The 24,732-nt window shown below is 43.2% G+C and overlaps 1 protein-coding gene across 1 annotated transcript in view; it reads left to right on the top strand.

Moving 5' to 3' along the window:
- Window positions 1-21,545, top strand: part of LOC135292222 (maestro heat-like repeat-containing protein family member 1) — a gene marked incomplete at both ends in the record, with an annotated part of 44,194 nt that extends 22,649 nt beyond the window's left edge. The window contains 7 exons of the mRNA XM_064406445.1: window positions 1,809-1,949; window positions 5,160-5,252; window positions 8,771-8,849; window positions 13,081-13,195; window positions 14,317-14,390; window positions 16,065-16,184; window positions 21,435-21,545. Coding sequence (XP_064262515.1) covers window positions 1,809-1,949; window positions 5,160-5,252; window positions 8,771-8,849; window positions 13,081-13,195; window positions 14,317-14,390; window positions 16,065-16,184; window positions 21,435-21,545 — 733 coding nt within the window. The remainder of the gene's footprint in view (window positions 1-1,808; window positions 1,950-5,159; window positions 5,253-8,770; window positions 8,850-13,080; window positions 13,196-14,316; window positions 14,391-16,064; window positions 16,185-21,434) is intronic.
- Between the last annotated feature and the right edge of the window lie 3,187 nt (window positions 21,546-24,732).

The raw sequence follows: 24,732 nt of genomic DNA on the forward strand, positions 1-24,732 counted from the left end.
TGGGATTGTTGGAGTGGGGGCGGCCTTCGAGACCCTGAGCCTGCAGTGGGTGCAGAGCCGGGAGGGAAAGGTGGGATTATTTGGATTGTTGGGATTCTTGGGATTATTGGGATTGGGATTATTGGGATTGGGATTGTTGGGATTATTTGGATTATTGGGATTATTGGGATTATTGGGATTGGGGCGGCCTTTGAGACCCTGAGCCTGCAGTGGGCGCAGAGCCGGGAGGGGAAGGTGGGATTGTTGGGATTGGGATTGTTGGGATTATTTGGATTATTGGGATTATTGGGATTGGGGCCGCCTTTGAGACCCTGAGCCTGCAGTGGGCCCAGAGCCGGGAGGGGAAGGTGGGATTATTGGGATTGTTGGGATTATTGGGATTGTTGGGATTGTTGGGATTGGGATGGAGCCGCCTTCGAGACCCTGAGCCTGCAGTGGGGTCAGAGAAGGGATTCCATAGTGGGATTGGGGTTTGGGATTGGGATCAGGGATGGGCTCAGGGCCACAGTGGGAAGGTGGGAACAGCATTGGGTTTGGGGATTGGGATTTGGGAATCGGGGATTGGGATTTGGGTTGGGTTCAGAGCTGAGAGAGGAAGGTGGGAATGGGGTCGGGATTGGGATTAGGATCAGGATTGGGTTTGGGGGTTGGAGTTTAGGTTTGGAGTTTGGGATTGGGGTTTGGGGTTGAGTTTGGGGTTTGGGATTGGGGAATAGGGTTTGGGTTTGGGCTTGGGCTTGGGTTTGGGTTTGGGTTTGGGGTTTGGGATCAGGGATGGGCCCAGAGCCACGAGGGGAAAGCGGGAAACGGGTTTGGAGTTTGGGATGTAGGATTGGGGTTTGGGGTTTGGGATTGGGATTGGCGTTTGGGGTTTGAGTTTAGGGTTTGGGTTTGAGTTTGGGGTTTAGGATTGGGATTGGCGTTTGGGTTTGATTTTGGGGTTTGGGATTGGAGTTTGGGTTTGAGTTTAGGATTTTTGTTTGGGATTGGGGTTTGAGTTCGGGGTTTGGGTTTGAGCTTGGGATTGGTGTTTGGGATTTGGGTTTGGGTTTGAGTTTGGGGTTTGGGGTTGGGATAGGCATTTGGGTTTGAGTTAAGGATTTGGGTTTGAGTTTGAGCTTGGGGTTTGGGATTGGAGTTTGGGTTTGAGTTTGGGGTTTGGGATTGGCGTTTGGGGTTTGGGTTTGAGTTTGGGATTGGTGTTTGGGATTTGGGTTTGGGTTTCAGTTTGGGGTTTGGGATTGGGATAGGCATTTGGGTTTGACTTTAGGATTTGGGTTTGGGTTTGAGCTTGGGGTTTGGGATTGGAGTTGGGTTTGAGTTTAGGATTTGGGTTTGGGATTGGCGTTTGGGGTTTGGGTTTGAGTTTGGGTTTGAGTTTAGGATTTGGGTTTGGGATTGGGGTTTGAGTTTAGGATTTGGGTTTGGGTTTGAGCTTGGGGTTTGGGATTGGAGTTTGGGTTTGAGTTTAGGATTTGGGTTTGGGATTGGGGTTTGAGCTTGGGGTTTGGGATTGGAGTTTGGGTTTGAGTTTAGGATTTGGGTTTGGGATTGGGGTTTGAGTTTGGGGTTTGGGATTGGAGTTTGGGTTTGAGTTTGGGGTTTGGGTTTCGGTTTGAGTTTGGGGTTTGGGATTGGGATAGGCATTTGGGTTTGAGTTTGGGGTTTGGGATTGGAGTTTGGGTTTGAGTTTGGGGTTTGGGATTGGCGTTTGGGGTTTGGGTTTGCGTTTGGGATTGGGAATGGGGTTAGGTTTGGGATTTGCAATCAGGAATCCCACCTCTCCCCCTCTCTCTGCCCCACCGCAGGTGCGCCTGGCCGTGCTGGAGGCGCTGGGCCCCATGAGCTCCCTGCTGGCCCCGGAGCAGCTGCAGGAGCAGCTCCCGCGGCTGCTGCCCGCCGTGCTGGGGCTCTACAGGAGGCACCCGGAGCCCTTCCCCATCTCCAAGGTGCCCCCCTGCCCCCAAACCCTGCTTTTCCTCAAGTTCCCCCCAATTTCCCCCAATTTCCCCCAATTTCCCAGGTGTTTCCCCCCAATTTTCCCACAATTCTCCCCCCAATTTTCCCCCCAATTCTCCCCAATTTTCCCCCACATTTCCCCGCCGTGCTGGGGCTCTACAGGAGGCACCCGGAGCCCTTCCCCATCTCCAAGGTGCCCCCCCTGCCCCCAAACCCTGCTTTTCCTCAAGTTCCCCCCAATTTCCCCCAATTTCCCCCAATTTCCCAGGTGTTTCCCCCCAATTTTCCCACAATTCTCCCCCCAATTTTCCCCCCAATTCTCCCCAATTCTCCCCACCTTTCCCCGCCGTGCTGGGGCTCTACAGGAGGCACCCGGAGCCCTTCCCCATCTCCAAGGTGGCCCCCTGCCCCCCAAACCCTGCTTTTCCTCAAGTTCCCACCAATTTTCCCCAATTTTCCTCCAATTTTCCCCCAATTTCCCAGGTGTTTCCCCCCATTTCTCTCCACCTTTCCCCGCCGTGCTGGGGCTCTACAGGAGGCACCCGGAGCCCTTCCCCATCTCCAAGGTGCCTCCCTGTCCCCAAACCCTGCATTTCCTCAAGTTCCCCCAATTTCCCCCAATTCCCCAGGTGTTTCCCCCCAATTTTCCCACAATTCTCCCCAATTTTCCCCCCAATTCTCCCCAGTTTCTCCCCACCTTTCCCCGCCATGCTGGGGCTCTACAGGAGGCACCCGGAGCCCTTCCCCATCTCCAAGGTGCTTCACTCATCCCCAAATTCTGCTTTTCACAGGATTTTTCCAGGGTTTTTTTCCCAAATTTATCCTGGATTTATCCTGGATAGTCCCCAAATTTTCCCCCATTTTTTCCTGAATTCTCCCCCAATTTTCCCCAATATTCCCCCAAATTTTCTCCTAATTTTTTCCAATTATTTCCCATTTTCCCCCAAATTTTCTCCTAATTTTTTCCCACTTATTTCCCATATTTTCCCCAAATGCTCTCCTAATTTTTTCCCAATTTTTCCCAATTATTTCCCATATTTCCCCCCAAATGTTCTCCCAATTTCCCCAAATTTTCTGCCAATTTTTTCCCATATTTCCCCCAAATTTTCTCCTATTTTTTCCCAATTATTTTCCCAATTATTTCCCGTATTTTCCTCCAATTTTCCTGGTTTTCCCCCATTTCCTCCCCAATTTCCCCCATATTTTCCCCAAATTTTCTCTGAATTTCCCCAAAGTTTTTTCCCAATTATTTTCCAAATTCCCCCCATATTTCCCCTCATTTTCCCCCCTATTTTCTCCAACTTCCACCCATTTTCCCCCTAATTTTCCCCATATTTCCCCCAAATTTTCCCAAATTTTCTCCTGTTTTTTCCCCAATTTCCCCCATATTTCCCCCCAATTTCCCCTCATTTTACCCCCAATTTTCCCCCAATTTCCCCTGAATTTTCCCCCAGTTTTTCCCCATATCTCCCCCAAATTTTCTCCTAATTTTTTCCCCATTTTTTCTCAATTATTTTCCCATCTTTCCCCCAAATTTTTTCCTAATTTCCCCCAATTTCCCGCCAATATTTCCCCCAAGTTTTCTCCTATTTTTTCCAGTTATTTCCCAGATTTCCCCCAATTTCCCCCAAATTTTCTCTGAGTTTTCCCAAATTTCTCCTCATTTTTTCCCCATTTGTTCCCCAATTTCCCTCCAATTGTCCCCCATATTTCCCCCCAAATTTTCTCCGAATTTTCCCATAAATTTTCTCCTATTTTTTCCCCGTTATTTCCTATATTTCCCCCCCAATTCCTCCCATATTTCCCCCCAATTTTCTCAGAATTTCCCCAAATTTTCTCCTGATTTTTTCCCCATTATTTCCCATATTTTCCCCCAATTTCCCCCGATTTTCCCCAATTTCCCCTGAATTTTCCCCCAATTTTCTCCATATTTCCCCCCAATTTTCCCCATATTTCCCCCCAAATTTCCTCTGAATCTTCCCAAATTTTCTCCTATTTTTCCCCCATTATTTCCCATATTTCCCCCCAATTTCCCCTGAATTTTCCCCCCAATTTTTCCCCATATTTCCCCCCAATTTCCCCTGAATTTTCCCCCAATTTTTCCCCATATTTCCCCCCAATTTTCCCCATATTTCCCCCAAATTTCCTCCGAATCTTCCCAAATTTTCTCCTATTTTTCCCCCATTATTTCCCAAATTCCCCCCAATTTCCCCTGTATTTTCCTCAAATTTTCCCCCATTATTTGCCATATTCCCCCCAATTTTCCCCCCAATTTTCCCCATATCTCCCCCCAAATTTTCTCTGAATCTTCCCAAATTTTCTCTTATTTTTTCCCCCATTATTTCCCAAATTCTCCCCCCAATTTCCCCCGATTTTCCCCAATTTCCCCTGAATTTTCCCCCAATTTTTCCCCATATTTCCCCCAAATTTTCTCAGAATCTTCCCAAATTTTCTCCTATTTTTCCCCCATTATTTCCCATATTCCCCCCAATTTCCCCTGTATTTTCCCCAATTTCCCCTGAATTTCCCCCCAATTTTTCCCCATATTTCCCCCCAATTTTCCCCCATATCTTCCCCCAAATTTTCTCAGAATCTTCCCAAATTTTCTCCTATTTTTCCCCCATTATTTCCCAAATTCTCCCCCCAATTTCCCCCCATATTTCCCCCCAATTTCCCCTGAATTTTCCCCCAATTTTTCCCCATGTTTCCCCCCAATTTTCCCCATATCTCCCCCAAATTTTCTCAGAATCTTCCAAATTTTCTCCTATTTTTCCCCCATTATTTCCCAAATTCCCCCCAATTTCCCCTGTATTTTCCTCAAATTTTCCCCCATTATTTCCCATATTTCCCCCCAATTTCTCCCAATTTTCCCTGAATTTTCCCCCAATTTCCCCCCAATTTTCCCCATATTTCCCCCCAATTTTCCCCATATCTCCCCCAAATTTTCTCTGAATTTCCCCAAATTTCCTGCTATTTTTCCCCCATTATTTCCCATATTTCCCCCCAATTTCCCCCATATTTTCCCCAATTTCCCCTGAATTTTCCCCCAATTTTCCCCATATTTCCCCCCAATTTTCCCCATATCTTCCCCATATTTCCCCCATATTTCCCCCAATTTTTTTCCCAATTCCCCCCATATTTCCCCCAATTTTTTTCCCCATTTTCCCAATTTCCCCCAATATTTCCCCAATATTTTGCAGAGCCTGTGCCAGCTGCTGGAGGCGTGGGCGGCGCGGGGCAGCCGCGCGCTGGAGCCGCACCTGGAGCCGCTGCTGGCGGCGCTGCTGGCCCAGGTCAGGAATTCATGCCCACCCCAAATTCCCTGCATTCCCCCCAAAACCACCCAGGATTCTTCCAGGAAATTCCCAGGTTTTTATTGGATTCCTTTCCTGAATTATTCTGGATTTTTCCAGAATTTTTCCTGGATTTTCCCCAGATTTTTAAGAAATTGTTCCTGGATTTTTCCAGCATTTTTCCTGGATTTTCCCCAGATGTTTAAGAAATTGTTCCTGGATTTTTCCAGATTTTTTTCCCCAGATTTTTAAGAAATTGTTCCTGGATTTTTCTGGAATTTTTCCTGGATTTTCCCCAGATGTTTAAGAAATTGTTCCTGGATTTTTCCAGAATTTTTTCCCCAGATTTTTAAGAAATTGTTCCTGGATTTTTCCAGCATTTTTCCTGGATTTTCCCCAGATTTTTAAGAAATTGTTCCTGGATTTTTCCAGAATTTTTTCCCCAGATTTTTAAGAAATTGTTCCTGAATTTTTCCAGAATTTTTTCCCCAGATGTTTAAGAAATGGTTCCTGGATTTTTCCAGATTTTTTTCCCCAGATTTTTAAGAAATTGTTCCTGGATTTTTCCAGATTTTTTTCCCCAGATGTTTAAGAAATTGTTCCTGGATTTTTCCGGAATTTTTTCCCCAGATGTTTAAGAAATTGTTCCTGGATTTTTCCAGATTTTTTTCCCCAGATGTTTAAGAAATTGTTCCTGGATTTTTCCAGAATTTTTCCTGGATTTTCCCCAGATGTTCAAGAAATTGTTCCTGGATTTTTCCAGAATTTTTCCTGGATTTTCCCCCAGATGTTTAAGAAATTGTTCCTCGATTTTTCCAGCATTTTTCCCAGATTTAAAAAAAAAAAAAAAAAAAATTCCTGGATTTTTCCAGGATTTCTTCCACATTTTAAAAAACTGTTTCCTGGATTTTTCCTGAATTTCTCCCAGATTTTCCTGAATTTTGCCTGGATTTTTCCTGAATTTCCCCCAGTTTTTTCCTGGATTTTTTACCAGAATTTCTCCTGGATTTTTCCAGAATTTTCTCAGATTGTAAAAAAAAAAAAACACACAAAAAAAAACCACCGTGGATTTTTCCTGAATTTCCTCCAGATTTTCCATGAACTTTTCTGGATTTTCCCCCTAGCTTTTTCCTGGATTTTTTCCTAGATTTTTCTGGGGTTTTTTCCAGATTCTAAAAAAAAAAAAATTCCTGGATTTTTCCAGAATTTTTCACAGATTTTAAATTTTTTTCCTGGATTTTTTCTGATTTCCCCTAGATTTTCCTGGAAAATTCCCAGATTTTTTTCCTGGATTTTTCCAGAATTTTTCTCAGATTTAAAAATAATTTTTCCTGTATTTTTCCTGAATTTCTCCCTGATTTTTCTGGATTTTTCCTAGATTTTCCCAGAATTTTTCCCAGAATTTTTCCCAGATTTAGAAAAAAAAAATTCCTGGATTTTTCCAGAATTTTTCACAGATTTTAACATTTTTTTCCTGGATTTTTCCTGAATTTCCCCCAGATTTTCCTGGAAAATTCCCAGATTTTTGCTGGAATTTTTCCTGGATTTTTCCGAGATTTAAAAAAAAAAAAAATTCCTGGATTTTCCCTGGAATTTTCTGGGTTTTTTCCAGAACTTTTCATGGATTGCTCCAGAATCCCCCCCCAGATTTTTAGAATTTTCTTTTCCTGGATTTTTTTCTGAATTTCCCCCAGATTTTCCTGGGAAATTCACAGATATTTTCTGGATTTTTCTGGATTTTTTTCCCAGAATTTTTATCAGATTAAAAAAAAAAAAAACCAAAAACTTTTCCTGGATTTTTCCTGAATTTTCTCTAGATTTTCCTGGGAAATTCCCAGATTTTTTTCTGGGTTTTCCTGGATTATTCCTGAATTTTTCCCAGATATTTGAAATTTTTTTCCTGAATTTTTCCTAAATTTCCCCCAGATTTTCCTGGATTTTTCCCAGATTTTTGCTGGATTTTCCTGGATTTTTCCAGGAATGTCCCTGAATTTTTTCTGGATTTTTCCTGGAGATTTTCCCAAGATTATCCCAAGATTTTTCTGGGCTTTTCCCCATATTTTTCCCTGTATTTTTCCCAGATTTTTTACAAATTTTTCTCAGGCTGTCCTGGGATTTTTTCCAAACTTTTCCTGAAATTTCCCTGGATTTTTCCCATCTTTTCCCAAGATTTTCCCCAAATTTTTCCCAGATTTTTCCCTGGCTTTCTCAGGATTTTTCTGGGATTTTTCCTGTATTTTCCCCCCAAATTTTCCAGGATTTCTCTGGGATTTTCCTGGAATTTTTAATGAACTTTTCTCTTTTTCTTTTCTGGGATTTTTTCCACTTTTCCCCAGACTTTTCCAGGATTTTTCCTGTAATTTTCCCTGAATTTTTCCCAGGCTTTCCTGAGACTTTTCCCAAATTTTCCCAGGATTTTTCCCCATTTTTTCCAGACTTTCCCGGGATTTTTCTGGGATTTTCCCCCAATTTTTCCCAGGATTTTCCTGGACTTTTCCTGATTTTTTCTCGTATTTTTTCAGGATTTTTCCCCAGTTTCTTCCAGGCTTTCCCAGGATTTGCCCCAGATTTTTTCCCAAAGTTTTCCAGGATTTTTTCTTGAGTTTTCCCAGGATTTTTCTGGGATTTTCCCCCAATTTTCCCCAATTTTTCCAGGATTTTCCCCAAATTGTTTTCAGGCTTTCCTTGGATTTTTCTGTGATTTTTTTGAGATTTTCCCAGGATTTTTCCCCAATTTTTTCTAGGCTTTCCCTGGATTTTTCTGGGATTTTTCCCAGGATTTTCCCAGACATTTTCCAGACTTTTCCTGAATTTTTCTGGTATTTTTCCCTGTTTTTTTCCAGGCTTTCCCAGGATTTCCCCCAGATCTTTCCTTTATTTTCTGTCATTTTTCCAGGATTTTTTCCCCAATTTTTCCTGAATTTTTTTCTGAACTTTCCTGGGATTTTTCCCTGACTTTTCCCAAATTTTTCCAGGATTTTTTCCCCAATTTTTTCCTGATTTTTTCTGAATTTTCCTGGGATTTTTCCCCAACTTTTCCCAAATTTTTCCAGGATTTTTTCCCCATTTTTTTCCTGAATTTTTTCTGAACTTTCCTGGGATTTTTCCCAGACTTTTCCCAAATTTTTCCAGGATTTTTTCCCCAATTTTTTCCTGAATTTTTTCTGAACTTTCCTGGGATTTTTCCAGACTTTTCTTGAATTTTTCCAGGATTTTTTCCCCATTTTTTTCCTGATTTTTTTCTGAATTTTCCTGGGATTTTTCCCCGACTTTTCCCAAATTTTTCCAGAATTTTTTCCCCAATTTTTTCCTGAATTTTTTCTGAATTTTCCTGGGATTTTTCCCAGACTTTTCTTGAATTTTTCCAGGATTTTTTCCCCCAATTTTCCCTGATTTTTTTCTGAATTTTCCTGGGATTTTCCCCGACTTTTCCCAAATCTTTCCAGAACTTTTCTGGCAATTTTTCCCGAATTTTTCCCTGAATTTTCCCATGATTTTTCCGTGTTTTTTACCCCCAGATGTGTGCTCCAGCTGATCCCAACATCCCCACGAGCAGCAAGAACCACACGGAGCTGCTGCGCTGCTTCTCCGTCCTGGGTGAGAAATCCCCAAATCCAGTCCAAAATTCCCAAAATTCCCCCTCAAACTCCCTGAGTTCCTCCCCAAAATTCTCTTCTTTTCCCCCAAAATTCCATTATTTCCCCAGGAATTTCCTGATTTTCCCTCAAAATTCCACAATTATCCCCAAAATCCCAGTGTTTACTCCTAAAATTCCCTGAGTTTTCCCCACAAAAATTTCATTATTTCCCCAAAATTCACAGATTTTCCCAAAATTCTAGATTTTCCCCTGAATTTCCTTGAATTTTCCTGCCAAATTCTGTTGTTTTCCCCCTAAATTCCCACATTTCCCACCAAAATTCCCTGATTTTTCCCCAATTCCATAATTTACCCCCCAAATTCCCTGTCCAAAATTGCATTATTTTCCCCTAAAATTCTATTATTTCCACAGGAATTCCCAAATTTCCCCAAAATTCCACGATTTCCCCCCAAAATTTGACCATTTCCTTCCAGAAATTCACAAATTTACACCAAATTTCCATTATTTATCCCCAAAAATTCCCTGATTTTTACCCAATGTCCCATTACTTCTCTCTAAAATTTCTGGATTTTTCCCAAAATTCCACAATTTTCTCCCAAAATTTCCTTCTTTTCCTCCAAAATTCCTTGATTTTCCCAAAAATTCCCTGATTTTCCCCAAAATCGCCACCATTTCCCTCAATATCCCATAATACCCACAATATCAAATGATTTTCACCCAAAATTCCATGATTTTTCAATTAAAACTTCCTTGATGTTTCCCCAAAATTTTGTAGTTTTGCCTGAAAATCCAATAATTTTCCCCCAAAATTCCCTATTTTTTTCCTAAATCTTGTGATTTTCCCTCAAAATCCCATTACTTCCTCCCAAAATTTCTGGATTTTCCCAAAATTCCACAATTTCCCCCAAAATCCCAATATTCCCCCCCAAAATCCCTTTATTTCCACCAAAACTCCCCGATTTTTTTCAAAATGCCAATATTTTCCCCCAAAATTTCCCCCAAACTCCCCATATTTTCCCAAAATCCCCTTATCTTCCCCCCAAAATCCCACAAATTTTCGACAAAATTCCAGAATTTCCTCCTTAAAATTTTGTGTATTTTTCTCTAAAGTCTCACGTATTTTCCCCAGAAATTCTCTGTTTTTCCCCAAAATTCCCATATTTCCCCCAAATCCTTTGATTTTCTCAAAATTCCAAGATTTTCCCCCAGAATTGCTGGATTTTTCCCAAAAATCTGTGGTTTTTCCCCAAAATCCCAGTGGGTCCCTTCCCAGAGCAGCTCCAACTCCCAAAACTCCCTGATTTCCCCCCAAAATCCCCCAAATCTTCCCGGATTTTCCCCCAAACTCCCGGATTTTCCCAAAATCCCATGATTTCCCCCAAAATTCCACAAATTCTCTACAAAGTTCCATCCTTTTCTCCCCAAAATTCCATATTTTTTCCTCCAAAATTTCATATATTTTTCTCCAAAATTCCTTGATTTTCCCCAAAATTCCCCAAAATTTATCCCCAAAACTCCATTATTCCCCCCAAAACTCCCTGATTTCCCCCCAAAATCCCACAAATTCCCCCCCAAAATTCCCTGATTTCCCCCAAAATCCCGTTATCTTCCCCCACACTCCCCATATAAAATCGCTGTTTTTTCCCCAAAACTCCTCATTTTTTTTCCTGATTTCCCAAAATCCTGTCACTTCCTCCCCAAACTCCCAGATTTCCCCCAGAATTCCTGGATTTTTACCAAAATTCTCTGTTTTTTCCCAAAATCCCAGTGTGTCCCTTCCCGAGTGGCTCCAACTCCCAAAACTCCCTGATTTCTCCCCAAAATCCCCACAAATTCCCCCCAAAATTCCCTGATTTCCCCCCAAAATCCCATTCTCTTTCCCAAACTCCCCATATTTTCCCAAAATCCCATGATTTCCCCCCAAAATCCCACAAATTTCCTACAAAATTCCATCCTTTGCTCCCCAAAATTTCACCAATTTTCCTCCGAAATCTCCCGTATTTTCCCCAGAAAATCGCTGTTTTTTCCCCAAAACTCCCCAATTTTTTTCCTGATTTCCCAAAATCCTGTCACTTCCTCCCCAAACTCCCAGATTTCCCCCCAGAATTCCTGGATTTTTACCAAAATTCTCTGTTTTTTCCCCAAAATCCCAGTGTGTCCCTTCCCAGAGTGGCTCCAACTCCCAAAACTCCCTGATTTCCCCCCAAAATCCCACAAATTCCCTCCCAAATCCCACGATTTTCCTCCAAAATCCCACGATTTTCCCCCCAAACTCCCGTATTTTACCAAAACTCCCTGGTTTCCCCCAAAATCCCACAAATTCTCGACAAAATTCCATCACTTTCTCCCCAAAATTCCATGGTTTTTCCTCCAAAGTCTCACGTATTTTCCTCCAAAATCCTCGATTTTCTCCCCCAAAATCCCATGATTTTCTCCCAAAATCCCATTCTCTTTCCCCAAACTCCCCATATTTTCCCAAAATCCCATGTTTTTCCCCAAAATTCCACAAATTTTCTCCCCACAATTTCACATGTTTTCTCCTGAATCTCATGTTTTTTTCCCCAAAATTTTTCCCAAAACTCCTTGATTTCCCCAAAACCCCGTCATGTCCCCCCTGCCGAGCTCCCGGATTCCCCCAGAATTCCATGATTTTTCCCAAAATCCCCCGTTTTTCCCCCAAACTCAGCGGGTCCATTCCCCGAGTGCTCCAACTCCCACAACTCCCTGATTTCTCCCCAAAATCCCACAAATTCCCCCCAAAATTCCCTGATTTCCCCCAAAATCCCGTTATCTTCCCCCAAACTGCCCATATTTTCCCAAAATCCCTTGATTTTCCCCCAAAATCCCACAAAATTTCCTACAAAATTCCATCCTTTTCTCCCCAAAATTTCCCGTTTTCTCCTCCAGAATCTCACATATTTTCCCCAGAAATTGGTGTTTTTTCCCCAAAACTCCCCAATTTTTTTCCTGATTTCCCAAAATCCTGTCACTTCCTCCCAAACTCCCAGATTTCCCCCCAGAATTCCTGGATTTTTACCAAAATTCTCTGTTTTTTCCCCAAAATCCCAGCGGGTCCCTTCCAGAGTGGCTCCAACTCCCAAAACTCCCTGATTTCTCCCCAAAATCCCACAAATTCCCCCCAAAATTCCCTGATTTCCCCCCAAAATCCCATTACCTTCCCCCAAACTCCCCATATTTTCCCAAAATCCCATGATTTCCCCCCAAAATCCCACAAATTTCTGCAAAATTCCATCCTTTGCTCCCCAAAATTTCACCAATTTTCCTCCGAAATCTCCCGTATTTTCCCCAGAAAATCGCTGTTTTTTCCCCAAAATCCTTAATTTTTTTTCCTGATTTCCCCAAACCCCGTCATGTCCCCCCTCCCGAGCTCCTGGATTCCCCCAGAATTCCAGGATTTTTCCCAAAATCCCCCGTTTTTCCCCCAAACTCAGCGGGTCCATTCCCAGAGTGGCTCCAACTCCAAAACTCCCTGATTTCTTCCAAAACCCAGAGTGGCTCCAACTCCCAAAACTCCCTGATTCTTCCCAAAATCCCACAAATTCCCCCCAAAATCCCCTGATTTCCCCCCAAAATCCCATTATCTTTCCCCAAACTCCCCATATTTTCCCAAAATCCCATGATTTTCCCCCAAAATTCCACAAATTTTCTACAAAATTCCATCCTTTTCTCCCCAAAATTCCACATTTTTTCCTCCAAAATTTCACGTATTTTTCTCCAAAATTCCCTGATTTCCCCCAAAACTCCCTGATTTCCCCAAAATCCTGTCATTCCCCCCCAAACTCTCAGATTTTCCCAAAATTCCAAGATTTTCCCCCAGATTTCCCAGATTTTCCCCCTTCCCAGAGCAGCTCCAACTCCAAAACTCCCTGATTTCCCCCCAAAATCCCACCATTTCCCCCCAAAATTCCCTGATTTCCCCCAAAATCCTGTTATCTTCCCCCAAACTGTCCATATTTTCCCAAAATCCCGTGATTTTCCCCCAAAATCCCACAAATTTCCTACAAAATTCCATCCTGTTCTCCCCAAAATTTCCCATTTTCTCCTCCCGAATCTCCCGTATTTTCCCCAGAAAATCGCTGTTTTTTCCCCAAAACTCCCCAATTTTTTTCCTGATTTCCCCAAAACCCCGTCATCCCCCCCTGCCGAGCTCCCCGATTCCCCGGAACGGCAGGATTTTCCCAAAATGGCCCGTTTTCGCCCCAAACGCAGCGGGTCCGTTCCCGGAGCGCCTGGTGCAGTGGCTGCTGCCGCGCCTGGAGAGCGGCCCCGAGCGGCACCGCCAGGGGGCGCCTGCTGCTGCTGCGCCACCTCCTCAACAGCCACCGTGAGCGCCGGGCACGCAGGGGTTAATGGGGGTTTAATGGGGGTTTAGTGGGGTTTGGTATGGGGGATTTAATGGGATTTATTGGGGTTTTTAATGGGATTTTTACGGGGATTTTAATGGGATTTATTGGGGGTTTAGTGGGGTTTTTAATGGGATTTATTGGGGGTTTAATGGGGGTTTTAATGGGATTTATTGGGGGTTTAATGGGGGTTTTAATGGGATTTATTGGGGGTTTAATGGGGGTTAAATGGGGGTTTATTGGGGTTTTTAATGGGATTTATTGGGGTTTTTGTGGGGTTTTAATGGGATTTATTGGGGTTTTTGTGGGGTTTTAATGGGATTTATTGGGGTTTTTGTGGGGTTTTAATGGGGTTTATTGGGGTTTTTGTGGGGTTTTAATGGGGTTTTTGTGGGGTTTTAATGGGGTTTATCGGGGTTTTTGTGGGGTTTTAATGGGATTTATTGGGGGTTTTGTGGGGGTTTTAATGGGATTTATTGGGGGTTTTGTGGGGTTTTAATGGGATTTATTGGGGGTTTAATGGGGTTCTAATGGGGTTTTTAATGGGATTTATTGTGAATTTAATGGGGTTCTAATGGGGTTTTTAATGGGATTTATTGGGGGTTTAATGGGGGTTTTAATGGGAGTTATTGGGGGTTTAGAGGGGTTTATTTGAGGTTTTTAATGGGATTTATTAGGGGTTTTTATGGGGGTTTTAATGGGAATTTTATGGATTTATTGGGGTTTTTATGGGGGGTTTTATTGGGGTTTTAATGGGAATTTTATGGGATTTTAATGGGATTTATTGGGGGTTTTTATGGGGGTTTTATTGGGGTTTTAATGGGAATTTTATGGGATTTTAATTGGGATTTATTGGGGTTTTTATGGGGTCTTTATCAGGGTTTTATAGGAATTTTACTGAGATTTTTGTGGAAGTTTTATGGGTTGTGTTTGTTGATTTTATGGGATATTTTTGGGGGGATTTATTGAGACATTTAGGGGAATTTTGGGGGAGTTTTCCAGGCAGCTTCTGTGGCTCTGCTGGCATTTGTTGAAGAATAATTCTGGGATTTATTTGGCATTTCTTGGCATTTTCCCATCCCAAATTCACATTTTTTTTCAGCTTCCCAGATGGAAATGCAGAAAGCTTCCATCCTCTCTGCCCTGAAAGTTCCCCTGCAGGACGGGAGCCCCAAGGTATTCCCAACTTTTCCTGGAATTCCCTGGAAAATTCCAAAAATCCCAAAATTCCCAAAAATCCCAAACCCCGCTGCCCTTCCCGGCCCCTAGGGGGCGCTACAGGGGAGGTTAATTTCATTTTTTTTCCCTTTTTTGTCCATTTCCCCCCTATTTTTTCCATTATTTCCCCCAAAATTCCCAGTTTTTTCCAGGAATTCCCTCTTTTCCCCATTTTTTCCTGGTTTTCCCAGATTTTTTCCCTGTTTTTTTGCCATTTCTCCCTGGTTTTACCCCCAAAATTCCAGTTTTTCTAGGAATTCTTGATTTTCCCTATTTTTACCCAGGAATTCCTGATTTTTCCCATTTTTTTCCCTTTTTTTTCCTCAATTTTTCCTCATTTTCCACCTGTTTTTCCAGTGTTTTTCCCCCTTTTTCCCTGGTTTTCCCTATTTTTCCCTATTCCCCCCCATTTTTCCAGTTTTCTCCATTTTTCTCTGGTTTTTTGCCATTTTTCCTTGTTTTTACCCCCAAAATTCCCTTTTTTTTCCAGGAATTCCTGATTTTCTCCAGTTTTTTCCATTATTTCCTGATTTTTCCCATTTTTTCCCCATTGTCCCCCATTTTTTTCCTCTATTTTTTCCCTAAGTTTTCTCCATTTTTTCCTCACTTTCCCCTGTTTTTCCCATGGTTTTTTCTCCATTTTTCCTGGTTTTCCCCATTTTTTCCCCGGAATTCCTAATTTTCCCCATTCCCCCCCCCATTTTTTTCTCAATTTTTTCCTGTTTTTTTCTCAATTTTTCCTCATTTTCCCCCTGTTTTTCCAACATTTATTTCTTCATTTTTCCATTTTTTCCCATTTTTCCCCAATTTTCCCCATTTTCTCTTGGAATTCCAATTTTTTTCTGTTTCTCCCCCTCTTTTCCCCTGTTTTTTCCCCATATTTCCCCCATTTTGGACCATTTTTCAGTGTTTTTCTCCATTTTTTCACTGGTTTGTCCCCCATTTTCCCCCATATTTTCCGCCTTTTTTCTCCCTTTCTCCCCATTTTTTCACCTTTTTTCCCCAAAATTCTGTTTTTCCTCCTCAGCTGAGGCGTGCCCTGCTGCACCTGATCCCTGCTCCTCACTCCCATTTTCCCCATTTTTTCCCCATTTTCCCCCCATTTTTCACTGTTTTTCCCCATTTTTCCCCATTTTTTCTCCTTTTTTCCCCCATTTTTTCCCTGTTTTTTCCAATTTTCCCCATTTTTCTCTATTTTTCCACCGTTTCCCCACATATTTTCCCCGTTTTTTCACCTTTTTGCCCCATTTTTTCACCATTTCTCCCCACGTTTTCAACGGTTTCCCCTCATTTTCCCCCATATTTTCCCTGTTTTTCTCCATTTTTCACCATTTCTCTCCATTTTCCCCCATTTTCCCCCATATTTTCTCATTTTTTCACCGTTTCTCCCCATTTTTTCACCGTTTCTCTCCATTTTTTCACCGTTTCTCCCCATTTTTTCACTGTTTTCCCCCATTTTTTTCACCGTTTCTCTCCATTTTTTCACCGTTTTCCCCCATTTTTTCACCATTTCTCTCCATTTTTTCACCGGTTTCCCCCATTTTTTCACCGTTTTCCCCATTTTTTCACCGTTTTCCCCATTTTTTCACCGTTTTTCCCCATTTTCACCATTTTCCCTGTTTTTCCCCCCAGGTGCGGCGTGCCCTGGTGCAGCTGATCAGTGCCCTGGCCCACCACGGGCACCTGCAGCAGCCGGGGGCCGAGGCTCTGCTGGAGTTCCTGGTGCACCAGTGCGCCCTGCCCTCGGACCAGGTCACAATGCCCAACTTTTCCCATCTTTTCCCAACTTTTCCCAAGTTTTCCCAACCTTTTCCCTCATTTTTCCCAATTTTTCCCCATTTTTTCCCCATTTTTTCCTAATTTTCCCCCATTTTTCCTTATTTTTCCCAACCTTTTCCCAACTTTTCCCAGATTTCCCCTCCCTTTTCCCTCATTTTCCCCATTTTTTCCCAATTTTCCCCATTTTTCTACAATTTCCCACCATTTTTCCCAACTTCTCCCAACTTTTCCCAAATTTTGCCTGCCTTTTCCCAATTTTCCCCCATTTTTCCCAATTTCCCCCCATTTTTTCCTATTTTTCCCAACCTTTTCCCAACTTTTCCCAAATTTCCCCTCCCTTTTCCCTCATTTTTCCCCATTTTTTCCCAATTTTTCCTATTTTCCCCATTTTCCCCCATTTTCCATATTTTCCCAGTCTTTTCCCAACTTTCCCCAAATTTCCCCTTCCTTTTTCCAATTTTTCCCCATTTTCCCCATTTTTTCCCAAATTTCCCCTCCCTTTTCCCAATTTTCCACATTTTTTCCTAATTTCCCCCCCATTTTTCCTTATTTTCCCAGTCTTTTCCCAACTTTTCCCAAATTTCCCATCCCTTTTCCCAGTTTTTCCCCATTTTTCCCATTTTCCCCCCTTTTTTCCTAATTTTTCCCAATTTTTTCCAACCTTTCCAACCTTTTCCCAGATTTCCCCTCCCTTTTCCCTCATTTTCCCCATTTTTTCCCAATTTTCCCCATTTTTCCTAATTTTCCCCAATTTTTCCCCATTTTTCCCAACTTTTCCCAGATTTCCCCTTCCTTGTCCCTCATTTTTCCCTATTTTTTCCCGATTTCCCCCCATTTTTCCTTATTTTTCCCAGTCTTTTCCCAACTTTTTCCAAATTTCCCCTTCTCCCAATTTTCCCCATTTTTTCCTAATTTTTCCCAACTTTTCCCAATTTTTCTCCATCCTTCTCCCAATTTTTCCCCATTTTTTCCTAACTTTTTCCCCTTTTTTTCCTATTTCCCATCCTTCTCCCAACTTTCCCCCTTCTTTTTCCTGTTACCACATTTTTTCATTATTTCCCCATCCTTCCCCAATTTTTCTCCCGTTTTTTCCTAACTTTTCACCTTTTTTTTTATATTTCCCCATTTTTTCCCACCCTTTCCCTAATTGTTCCCATCCTTCTCCATCCTTTTCCCAATTTTCCCATTCTTTTCCCACCCTTTCCCCATTTCCCCTCCTTTTCCCAATTTTCCCTCTCCTGCCACTTTTTCCAAAATTCTCACCATTCCCCCCAATTTTTTACATTTCTCACCATTTTTCCCACATTTCCCCATCCTTTTCCCAACTTTTCCCTTCTCTTCTCACATTTCCCCTTTTCCCCCTTTTCCTCCTCATTTTCCCGTTCCTTTCCCCACATTTTTTCCCTTTTTTCCCCTTTTCCCCCATTTTTCCTGTTCCTTTTCCCACATTTCCCTCCTTTTCTCCCTCTTCTTTTTCCTGCTCTTTTCCCCACTTTTCCCCCTTTTTCTGCTTCCTTTTCCCGTTCCTTTTCCCTACATTTTCCCCTTTTCCCCTCTTCATTTTTTTTCTCCTTCTTTTCCCACATTTTCCCCTTTTTCCCCCATTTTTCTCATTCCCCCATTTCCTCTTCTTTTTCCTCCTCCTTTTCCCACATTTTCTCCCTTTTTTCCCCCTCCTCTTTTTCTTGTTGTTTTTCCCACACTTTCCCCCTTTTCCTCCTTTTTTTCTCCTTTTTCCTCCTCCTTTTCCCCCATTTTCTCCCCTTTCCCCCCCATTTTCTCTTCTTTTTCCCGTTCATTTCCCACATTTTCCCATTTTTTCCCTCCTCTTTTTCCTGCTCCTTTTCCCTTTCTTTCCCTGATATTTTTCCCACATTTTCCCCTCTCTTTTCCTACCACTTTCCCACCCATTTTCCCCCTACTGCTCCTTTTTCCTGCTCCTTTTCCCCCATTTTTCCCCTTTTTCCCCTTTTCCTCCTTTTTTCGTGCTTCTTTTCCCACATTTCCCCCTTTTTTCCTCCTCTTTTTCCTGCTCTTTTCCCCACATTTTCCTCCTTTTTCCCTTTCCGTTTTCCCACTTTTTCTCTCCTGTTTTTCCTGCATTTTTCCCTGTCCCTCACTTTCCCCTCCTTTTTTCCCCCACATTTCCCCCCTTTTCCTCCTCTCCTTGCTTCTTTTCCCACATTTTCCCCCTTTCCTCTCCCCTTTTTCCTCCTCTTTTCCCCACATTTTTCTCATTTCCCCATTTTCTCTCTTTTTCCTATTCATTTCCCACATTTTCACCTTTTTTCCTTCCTCTTTTCCTGCTCCTTTTCCTACATTTTTCCCTTTTCCCGTTTTCTTTTTCCTGTTCTTTTCCCCCATTTTCCTTTTTTCCCCTTTGCCTTTTTTCCTGCTCCTTTCCCCAAATTTTTCCATTTTCCCCATTTTCCCCTCTTCTTTTTCCTGTTCCTTTTCCCACATTTTCTTTTTCCCATTCGTTTCCCACATTTTCCCATTTTTTCCCTTCTCTTTTTCTCTTCCTTTTCTCTTTTCCTGATATTTTTCCCACATTTTCCTCCTTTTCCCCCTTTTTTTCCCTCCTTTTTTCTTGCTCTTTTCCCCCACATTTTCCCCCTTTCCCCCCTCTTCTTTTCCTGCTCCTTTTCCCACATTTTTTCCAATTCCCCCTCTCTTTTTCTACCACTTTTCCCCCAAATTTTCCCACTACTGCTCCTTTTCCCTGCTTTTTTCCTACATTTTCCCCTTTTCCCCTCATTTTTTCCTCCTCCTTTTCCCTCATTTTTCCCTTTTTTCCCCACACTTTTCCCATTTTTCCCCCATTTCCTCTTCTTTTTCCTCCTCCTTTCCCACATTTTCTCCCTTTTTTCCCTCCTCTTTTTCTTGCTCTTTCCCCCACATTTTCCCCCTTTTTTCCTGCTTCCTTTTCCCCCATTTTCCCCTCTTCCCCTTTTTTCCCCTTCTCTTTTTCTTGCTGTTTTCCCCACACTTTTCCCCTTTTTTCTCCTTTTTTCTCCTTTTTTCTGCTGCTTTTCCCCATTTTCCTTTTTTCCCCTTTTTCCTTCTTTTTTCTACTCCTTTTCCCAATTTTTCCCTTTTTTCTCCCTTTTCCCCTCTTCTTTTTCCTGCTCCTTTTCCCACATTTTTCCCCTTTTCCTCCTCTTTTTCCTCCTTTTTCCTACATTTTCCTCCTTTTTTTTGGCTCCTTTTCCCCCCTTTTTCCTGCACTTTTTCCCACATTTTTCTCATTTTTCCCCCATATCCTCCTCTTTTTCCTGCTCTTTTCCCCCATTTTCTCCCTTTCCCCCATTTTCTCTTCTTTTTCCCATTCATTTCCCACATTTTCCCATTTTTTCCCTCCTCTTTTTTCCTGATATTTTTCCCACATTTTCCCCTTTTTCCCCCCTTTTCCCTCCTCTTTTTCTTGTTCTTTTCCCCCACATTTTCCCCCTTTTCCCCTCTTATTTTTCTGATATTTTCCCCACATTTGTCCCATTTTTCCCCTCTCTTTTTCTGCCACTTTTTCCCCACATTTTCCCTCCTACCGCTCCTTTTCCTACATTTTCCCCTTTTCCCCTCTCTTTCTCCTGCTCTTTTTCCCTCATTTTTCCCTCTTCTTTTTCCTGATCCTTTTCCTCCTTTTTTCCTACTTTTTTTCCCCAAATTTTTCCCTTTCCCCCCCCTTTCCCCCCTCTTTTTCCTGCTCTTTTTCCCCTTTTGCTTCTTTTTTTCCCCGCTCCTTTTCCCAAATTTTTCCCCTTTACCCTTTTTCTTTTTCCTGCTCCTTTCCCACATTTTCCCCCTTTTCCTCCTCTTTTTCCTGCTTTTTCCCACATTTTTCCTGCTCCTTTTCCCCCCTTTTCCTCCTTTTTTCCTGCACTTTTCCCCACATTTTTCTCCTTTTTCCCCCCTTTTCCTCCTCTTTCCTTGCTCCTTTTCCCACATTTTCCCATTTTCCCCCCATTTTTCCCTTTTTCCCCCATTTCCCCCTCTTTTCCCGTGCTCCTTTTCCCCCATTTTCTCTTCTTTTTCCTCCTCCTTTCCCCCATTTTCTCCCCTTCCCCCCAATTTTCTCTTCTTTTTCCCGTTCATTTCCCACATTTTCCCCTTTTTTCCCTCCTCTTTTTTCCTGCTCCTTTTCCCTTTCTTTTCCTGATATTTTTCCCTTTTCCCACATTTTCCCCTTTTTCCTTTTCTCCTCCTCTTCTTGCTGTTTTTTCCCACACTTTTTCCCCCTTTTCTTCCTCTTTTTCCTCCTTTTTTTCTGCTCCTTTTCCCCCATTTCCCCTTTTTTCCACTTTTCCTGCTTTTTCCTGCTCTTTTTCCTAAATTTTTCCATTTTCCTCCCTTTTCCCCCTTCTTTTTCCTGCTCCTTTTCCCACATTTTCCCCCTTTTCCTCCTCTTTTTCCTCCTTTTCCCCCACATTTTTCCTGCTTTTTTCTGCTCCTTTCCCCCCCTTTTCCCCCTTTTCTTTTTCCTGCACTTTTCCCTACATTTTTCTCCTTTTCCCCCTTTACCTCCTCTTTCCTACTCCTTTTCCCACATTTTCCCCTTTTCCCCCCTTTTTTCTTCTTTTTCTCACATTTCCCCCCTCTTTTTCCCCCACTTTCCTCCTTTTTTCCTACTATTTTTCCCAAATTTTTCCCTTCCCCCGCTTTTTCCCTTTTCTTTTTCTGATATTTTTCCCACATTTTTCCCATTTTCCCCCCTCTTTTTCTACCACTTTTTCCCCACATTTTCCCTCTACTGCTCCTTTTCCTACATTTTTCCCTTTTCCCCTCTCTTTTTCCTCCTCTTTTCCCCCCATTTTCCCCCTTTTCCTCCTTTTTTCCTGCTCCTTTTCCCAAATTTTTCCATTTCCCCCCTTTTCCCCTCTTCTTTCCCCACATTTTGCCCCACATTTTTCCCTTTTCTTTTCCCTTTCCCCCTCTTTTTCCTACTCCTGTTCCCACATTTCCCCCTTTTTTCCCACATTTCCCCTTTTTTTCCCCCATTTCCCCTCCTTTTCCCCCCCTCCTTTTCCCCCCCTCCTTTTCCCCCATTTTTCCCTTTTTTTCCCCTTTTCCCTTTCCACTTCCTGCTCCTTTCCCCCCCATTTCCCCCCTTTTTTCCCCTTTTTCCCCCCACTTTCCTGCTCCTTTCCCCATTTCCTTCCCCCTGGCCACCCCTGAACCCCAAAATTTGATTTTTTTTTGGGAATTTCTCCCCGTTTTTCCCCCCAGCCCCCCGGAATTCCAGAGGAAAATCCCGAGGATCCCACGAGCGACGACGTCCGGAGCGTCAGCGTCAGCACCCTGCTCCTGCTCAGCAGCACCGTGCCCGGGATTACCCACGTGAGAGCCAAAAATCCCCAAAAATCCCAAAAAAATAGAAATTCTGGGAATAAAATCTCCAAATTCCCCAAAAATCCCAAAATCCTGGGCGATTTCAGCCCAAAATTCCCCATCCCGAGGGGTTCCCTGCTCCTGCTCAGCAGCGCCGTGCCCGGGATCAGCCACGGGAGAGCCCAAAAATCCCAAAAAAATCCCAAAAAATTCAAATCCCAAAATTCCCAAAGAGAAAAAAATCCCGAAATTCCCATTTCTGGGAGATTCCAGCCCCAAATTGCCCATCCCGAGGGGTTCCTGCTCCTGCTCAGCAGCTCCGTGCCCGGGATCAGCCACGGGAGAGCCCAAAAATCCCAAAAAATTCCCCAAAAAAATTCCCAAAAAATTCCCAAAAAATCCCCAAAAATTCCAAGAAATGGAAATTCTGAGAATTAAACCCAAAAATTCCCCATTTCTGGAAGATTTCAGCCCAAAATTGCCCATCCCGAGGGGTTCCCTGCTCCTGCTCAGCAGATCCTTGCCCGGGATCAGCCACGGGAGAGCCCAAAAATCCCCAAAAAATTCCAAAAAATTCCAAAAAATTCCAAAAAAACAGAAATTCTGGGAGTTAAACCCCAAAAATTCCCAAATCTGGGAGATTTCAGCCCAAAATTCCCCATCCCGAGGGGATTTTTATTCCCAAAATGCCCAATGCTGAGAAATTTCAATCCCAAAATTCCCAATTCTGAAGAATTCCAATCTCCAATTTTCCCCAAAATTCCCAATCCTGGCAGATTTTGCCCCAAAATTCCCAATCCCGAAGGATTCCAGTCCCAAAATTCCATTTCTGGGCGATTTCACCCCAGAATTCCCCATCCCGAGGGGTTCCCTGCTCCTGCTCAGCAGCACCGTGCCCCGGGATCAGCCACGGGAGAGCCCAAAAATCCAAAAAATTCCCCCAAAAAAATTCCCAAAAAAATCCCCCAAAAAATCCCCAAAAATTCCAAGAAATGGAAATTCTGAGAGTTAAACCCAAAAATTCCCATTTCTGGGAGATTTCAGCCCAGAATTGCCCATCCCGAGGGGTTCCCTGCTCCTGCCTCAGCAGCTCCGTGCCTGGGATTACCCACGGGAGAGCCCCAAAATCCCAAAAAATTCCCCAAAAAAATTCCCAAAAAATTCCCAAAAATCCCCAAAAATTCCAAGAAATGGAAATTCTGGTAGTTAAACCCAAAAATCCCAATTCTGGGAGATTTCAGCCCAGAATTGCCCATCCCGAGGGGCTCCCTGCTCCTGCTCAGCAGCACCGTGCCCGGGATTACCCACGTGAGAGCCCAAAATTCCCAAAAAAATAGAAATTCCAAAATTCCCAAAGAGAAAAAAATCCCAAAATTCCCATTTCTGGAGATTTCAGCCCAAAATTGCCCATTCCCGAGGGGTTCCCTGCTCCTGCTCAGCAGCACCGTGCCCGGGATTACCCACGGGAGAGCCAAAAATCCCAAAATTCCCAAAAAAATAGAAATTCTAAAATTCCCAAGAGAAAAAAATCCCAAAATTCCCAAAAATCCAGAAATCCTGGGAGATTCCAGCCCAAAATTCCATTTCTGGGAGATTTCAGCCCAGAATTGCCCATTCCCGAGGGGGTTCCCTGCTCCTGCTCAGCAGCACCGTGCCTGGGATTACCCATGTGAGAGCCCCAGAATCCCCAAAAATCCCAAAAAAATAGAAATTCTGGGAATAAAATCCCCAAATTCCCCAAAAATCCCAAAATCCTGGGCGATTCCAGCCCAAAATTGCCCATCCCCGAGGGGTTCCCTGCTCCTGCTCAGCAGCACCGTGCCCGGGATTACCCACGTGAGAGCCCAAAATTCCCAAAAAAATAGAAATTCCAAATTCCCAAAGAGAAAAAATCCCAAAATTCCCATTTCTGGGAGATTTCAGCCCAAAATTCCCATCCCGAGGGGTTCCCTGCTCCTGCTCAGCAGCACCGTGCCCGGGAATTACCCACGTGAGAGCCCAAAATTCCCAAAAAAAATAGAAATTCTAAAATTCCCAAAGAGAAAAAAATCCCAAAATTCCCAAAAATCCAGAAATCCTGGGAGATTCCAGCCCAAAATTCCCATTTCTGGGAGATTTCAGCCCAGAATTGCCCATCCCGAGGGGTTCCCTGCTCCTGCTCAGCAGCACCGTGCCTGGGATCAGCCACGGGAGAGCCCAAAAATCCCAAAAATCCCAAAAAATAGAAATTCTGGGAATAAAATCCCCAAATTCCCCAAAAAATCCCAAAATCCTGGGCGATTTCAGCCCAGAATTGCCCATCCCGAGGGGTTCCCTGCTCCTGCTCAGCAGCACCGTGCCTGGGATCAGCCACGGGAGAGCCCAAAAATCCCAAAAATCCCAAAAAATAGAAATTCTGGAATAAAATCCCCAAATTCCCCAAAAATCCCAAAATCCTGGGCGATTTCAGCCCAGAATTGCCCATCCCGAGGGGTTCCCTGCTCCTGCTCAGCAGCTCCTTGCCCGGGATCAGCCACGGGAGAGCCCAAAAATCCCCAAAAAATTCCAAAAAATTCCAAAAAATTCCAAAAAACAGAAATTCTGGGAGTTAAACCCCAAAAATTCCCATTTCTGGGAGATTTCAGCCAAAATTCCCCATCCCGAGGGGATTTTTATTCCCAAAATGCCCAATGCTGAGAAATTTCAATCCCAAAATTCCCAATTCTGAAGAATTCCAATCTCCAATTTTCCCCAAAATTCCCAATCCTGGCAGATTTTGCCCCAAAATTCCCAATCCCGAAGGATTCCAGTCCCAAAATTCCCATTTCTGGGCGATTTCACCCCAGAATTCCCCATCCCGAGGGGTTCCCTGCTCCTGCTCAGCAGCACCGTGCCTGGGATTACCCACGGAGAGCCCAAAAATCCCCAAAAATTCCCCAAAAAAATTCCCGAAAAATCCCCCAAAAAATCCCCAAAAATTCCAAGAAATGGAAATTCTGAGAGTTAAACCCAAAAATTCCATTTCTGGGAGATTTCAGCCCAGAATTCCCCATCCCGAGGGGTTCCCCTGCTCCTGCTCAGCAGCTCCGTGCCTGGGATTACCCACGGGAGAGCCCAAAAATCCAAAAAATCAAAAAAAAAATAGAATTCCAAATTCCCAAAGAGAAAAAAATCCCAAAATTCCCAAAAATCCAGAAATCCTGGGAGATTCCAGCCC

Source organism: Passer domesticus, unplaced genomic scaffold (assembly GCF_036417665.1).
Source record: "Passer domesticus isolate bPasDom1 unplaced genomic scaffold, bPasDom1.hap1 HAP1_SCAFFOLD_237, whole genome shotgun sequence".
NCBI lineage: Eukaryota > Metazoa > Chordata > Aves > Passeriformes > Passeridae > Passer > Passer domesticus.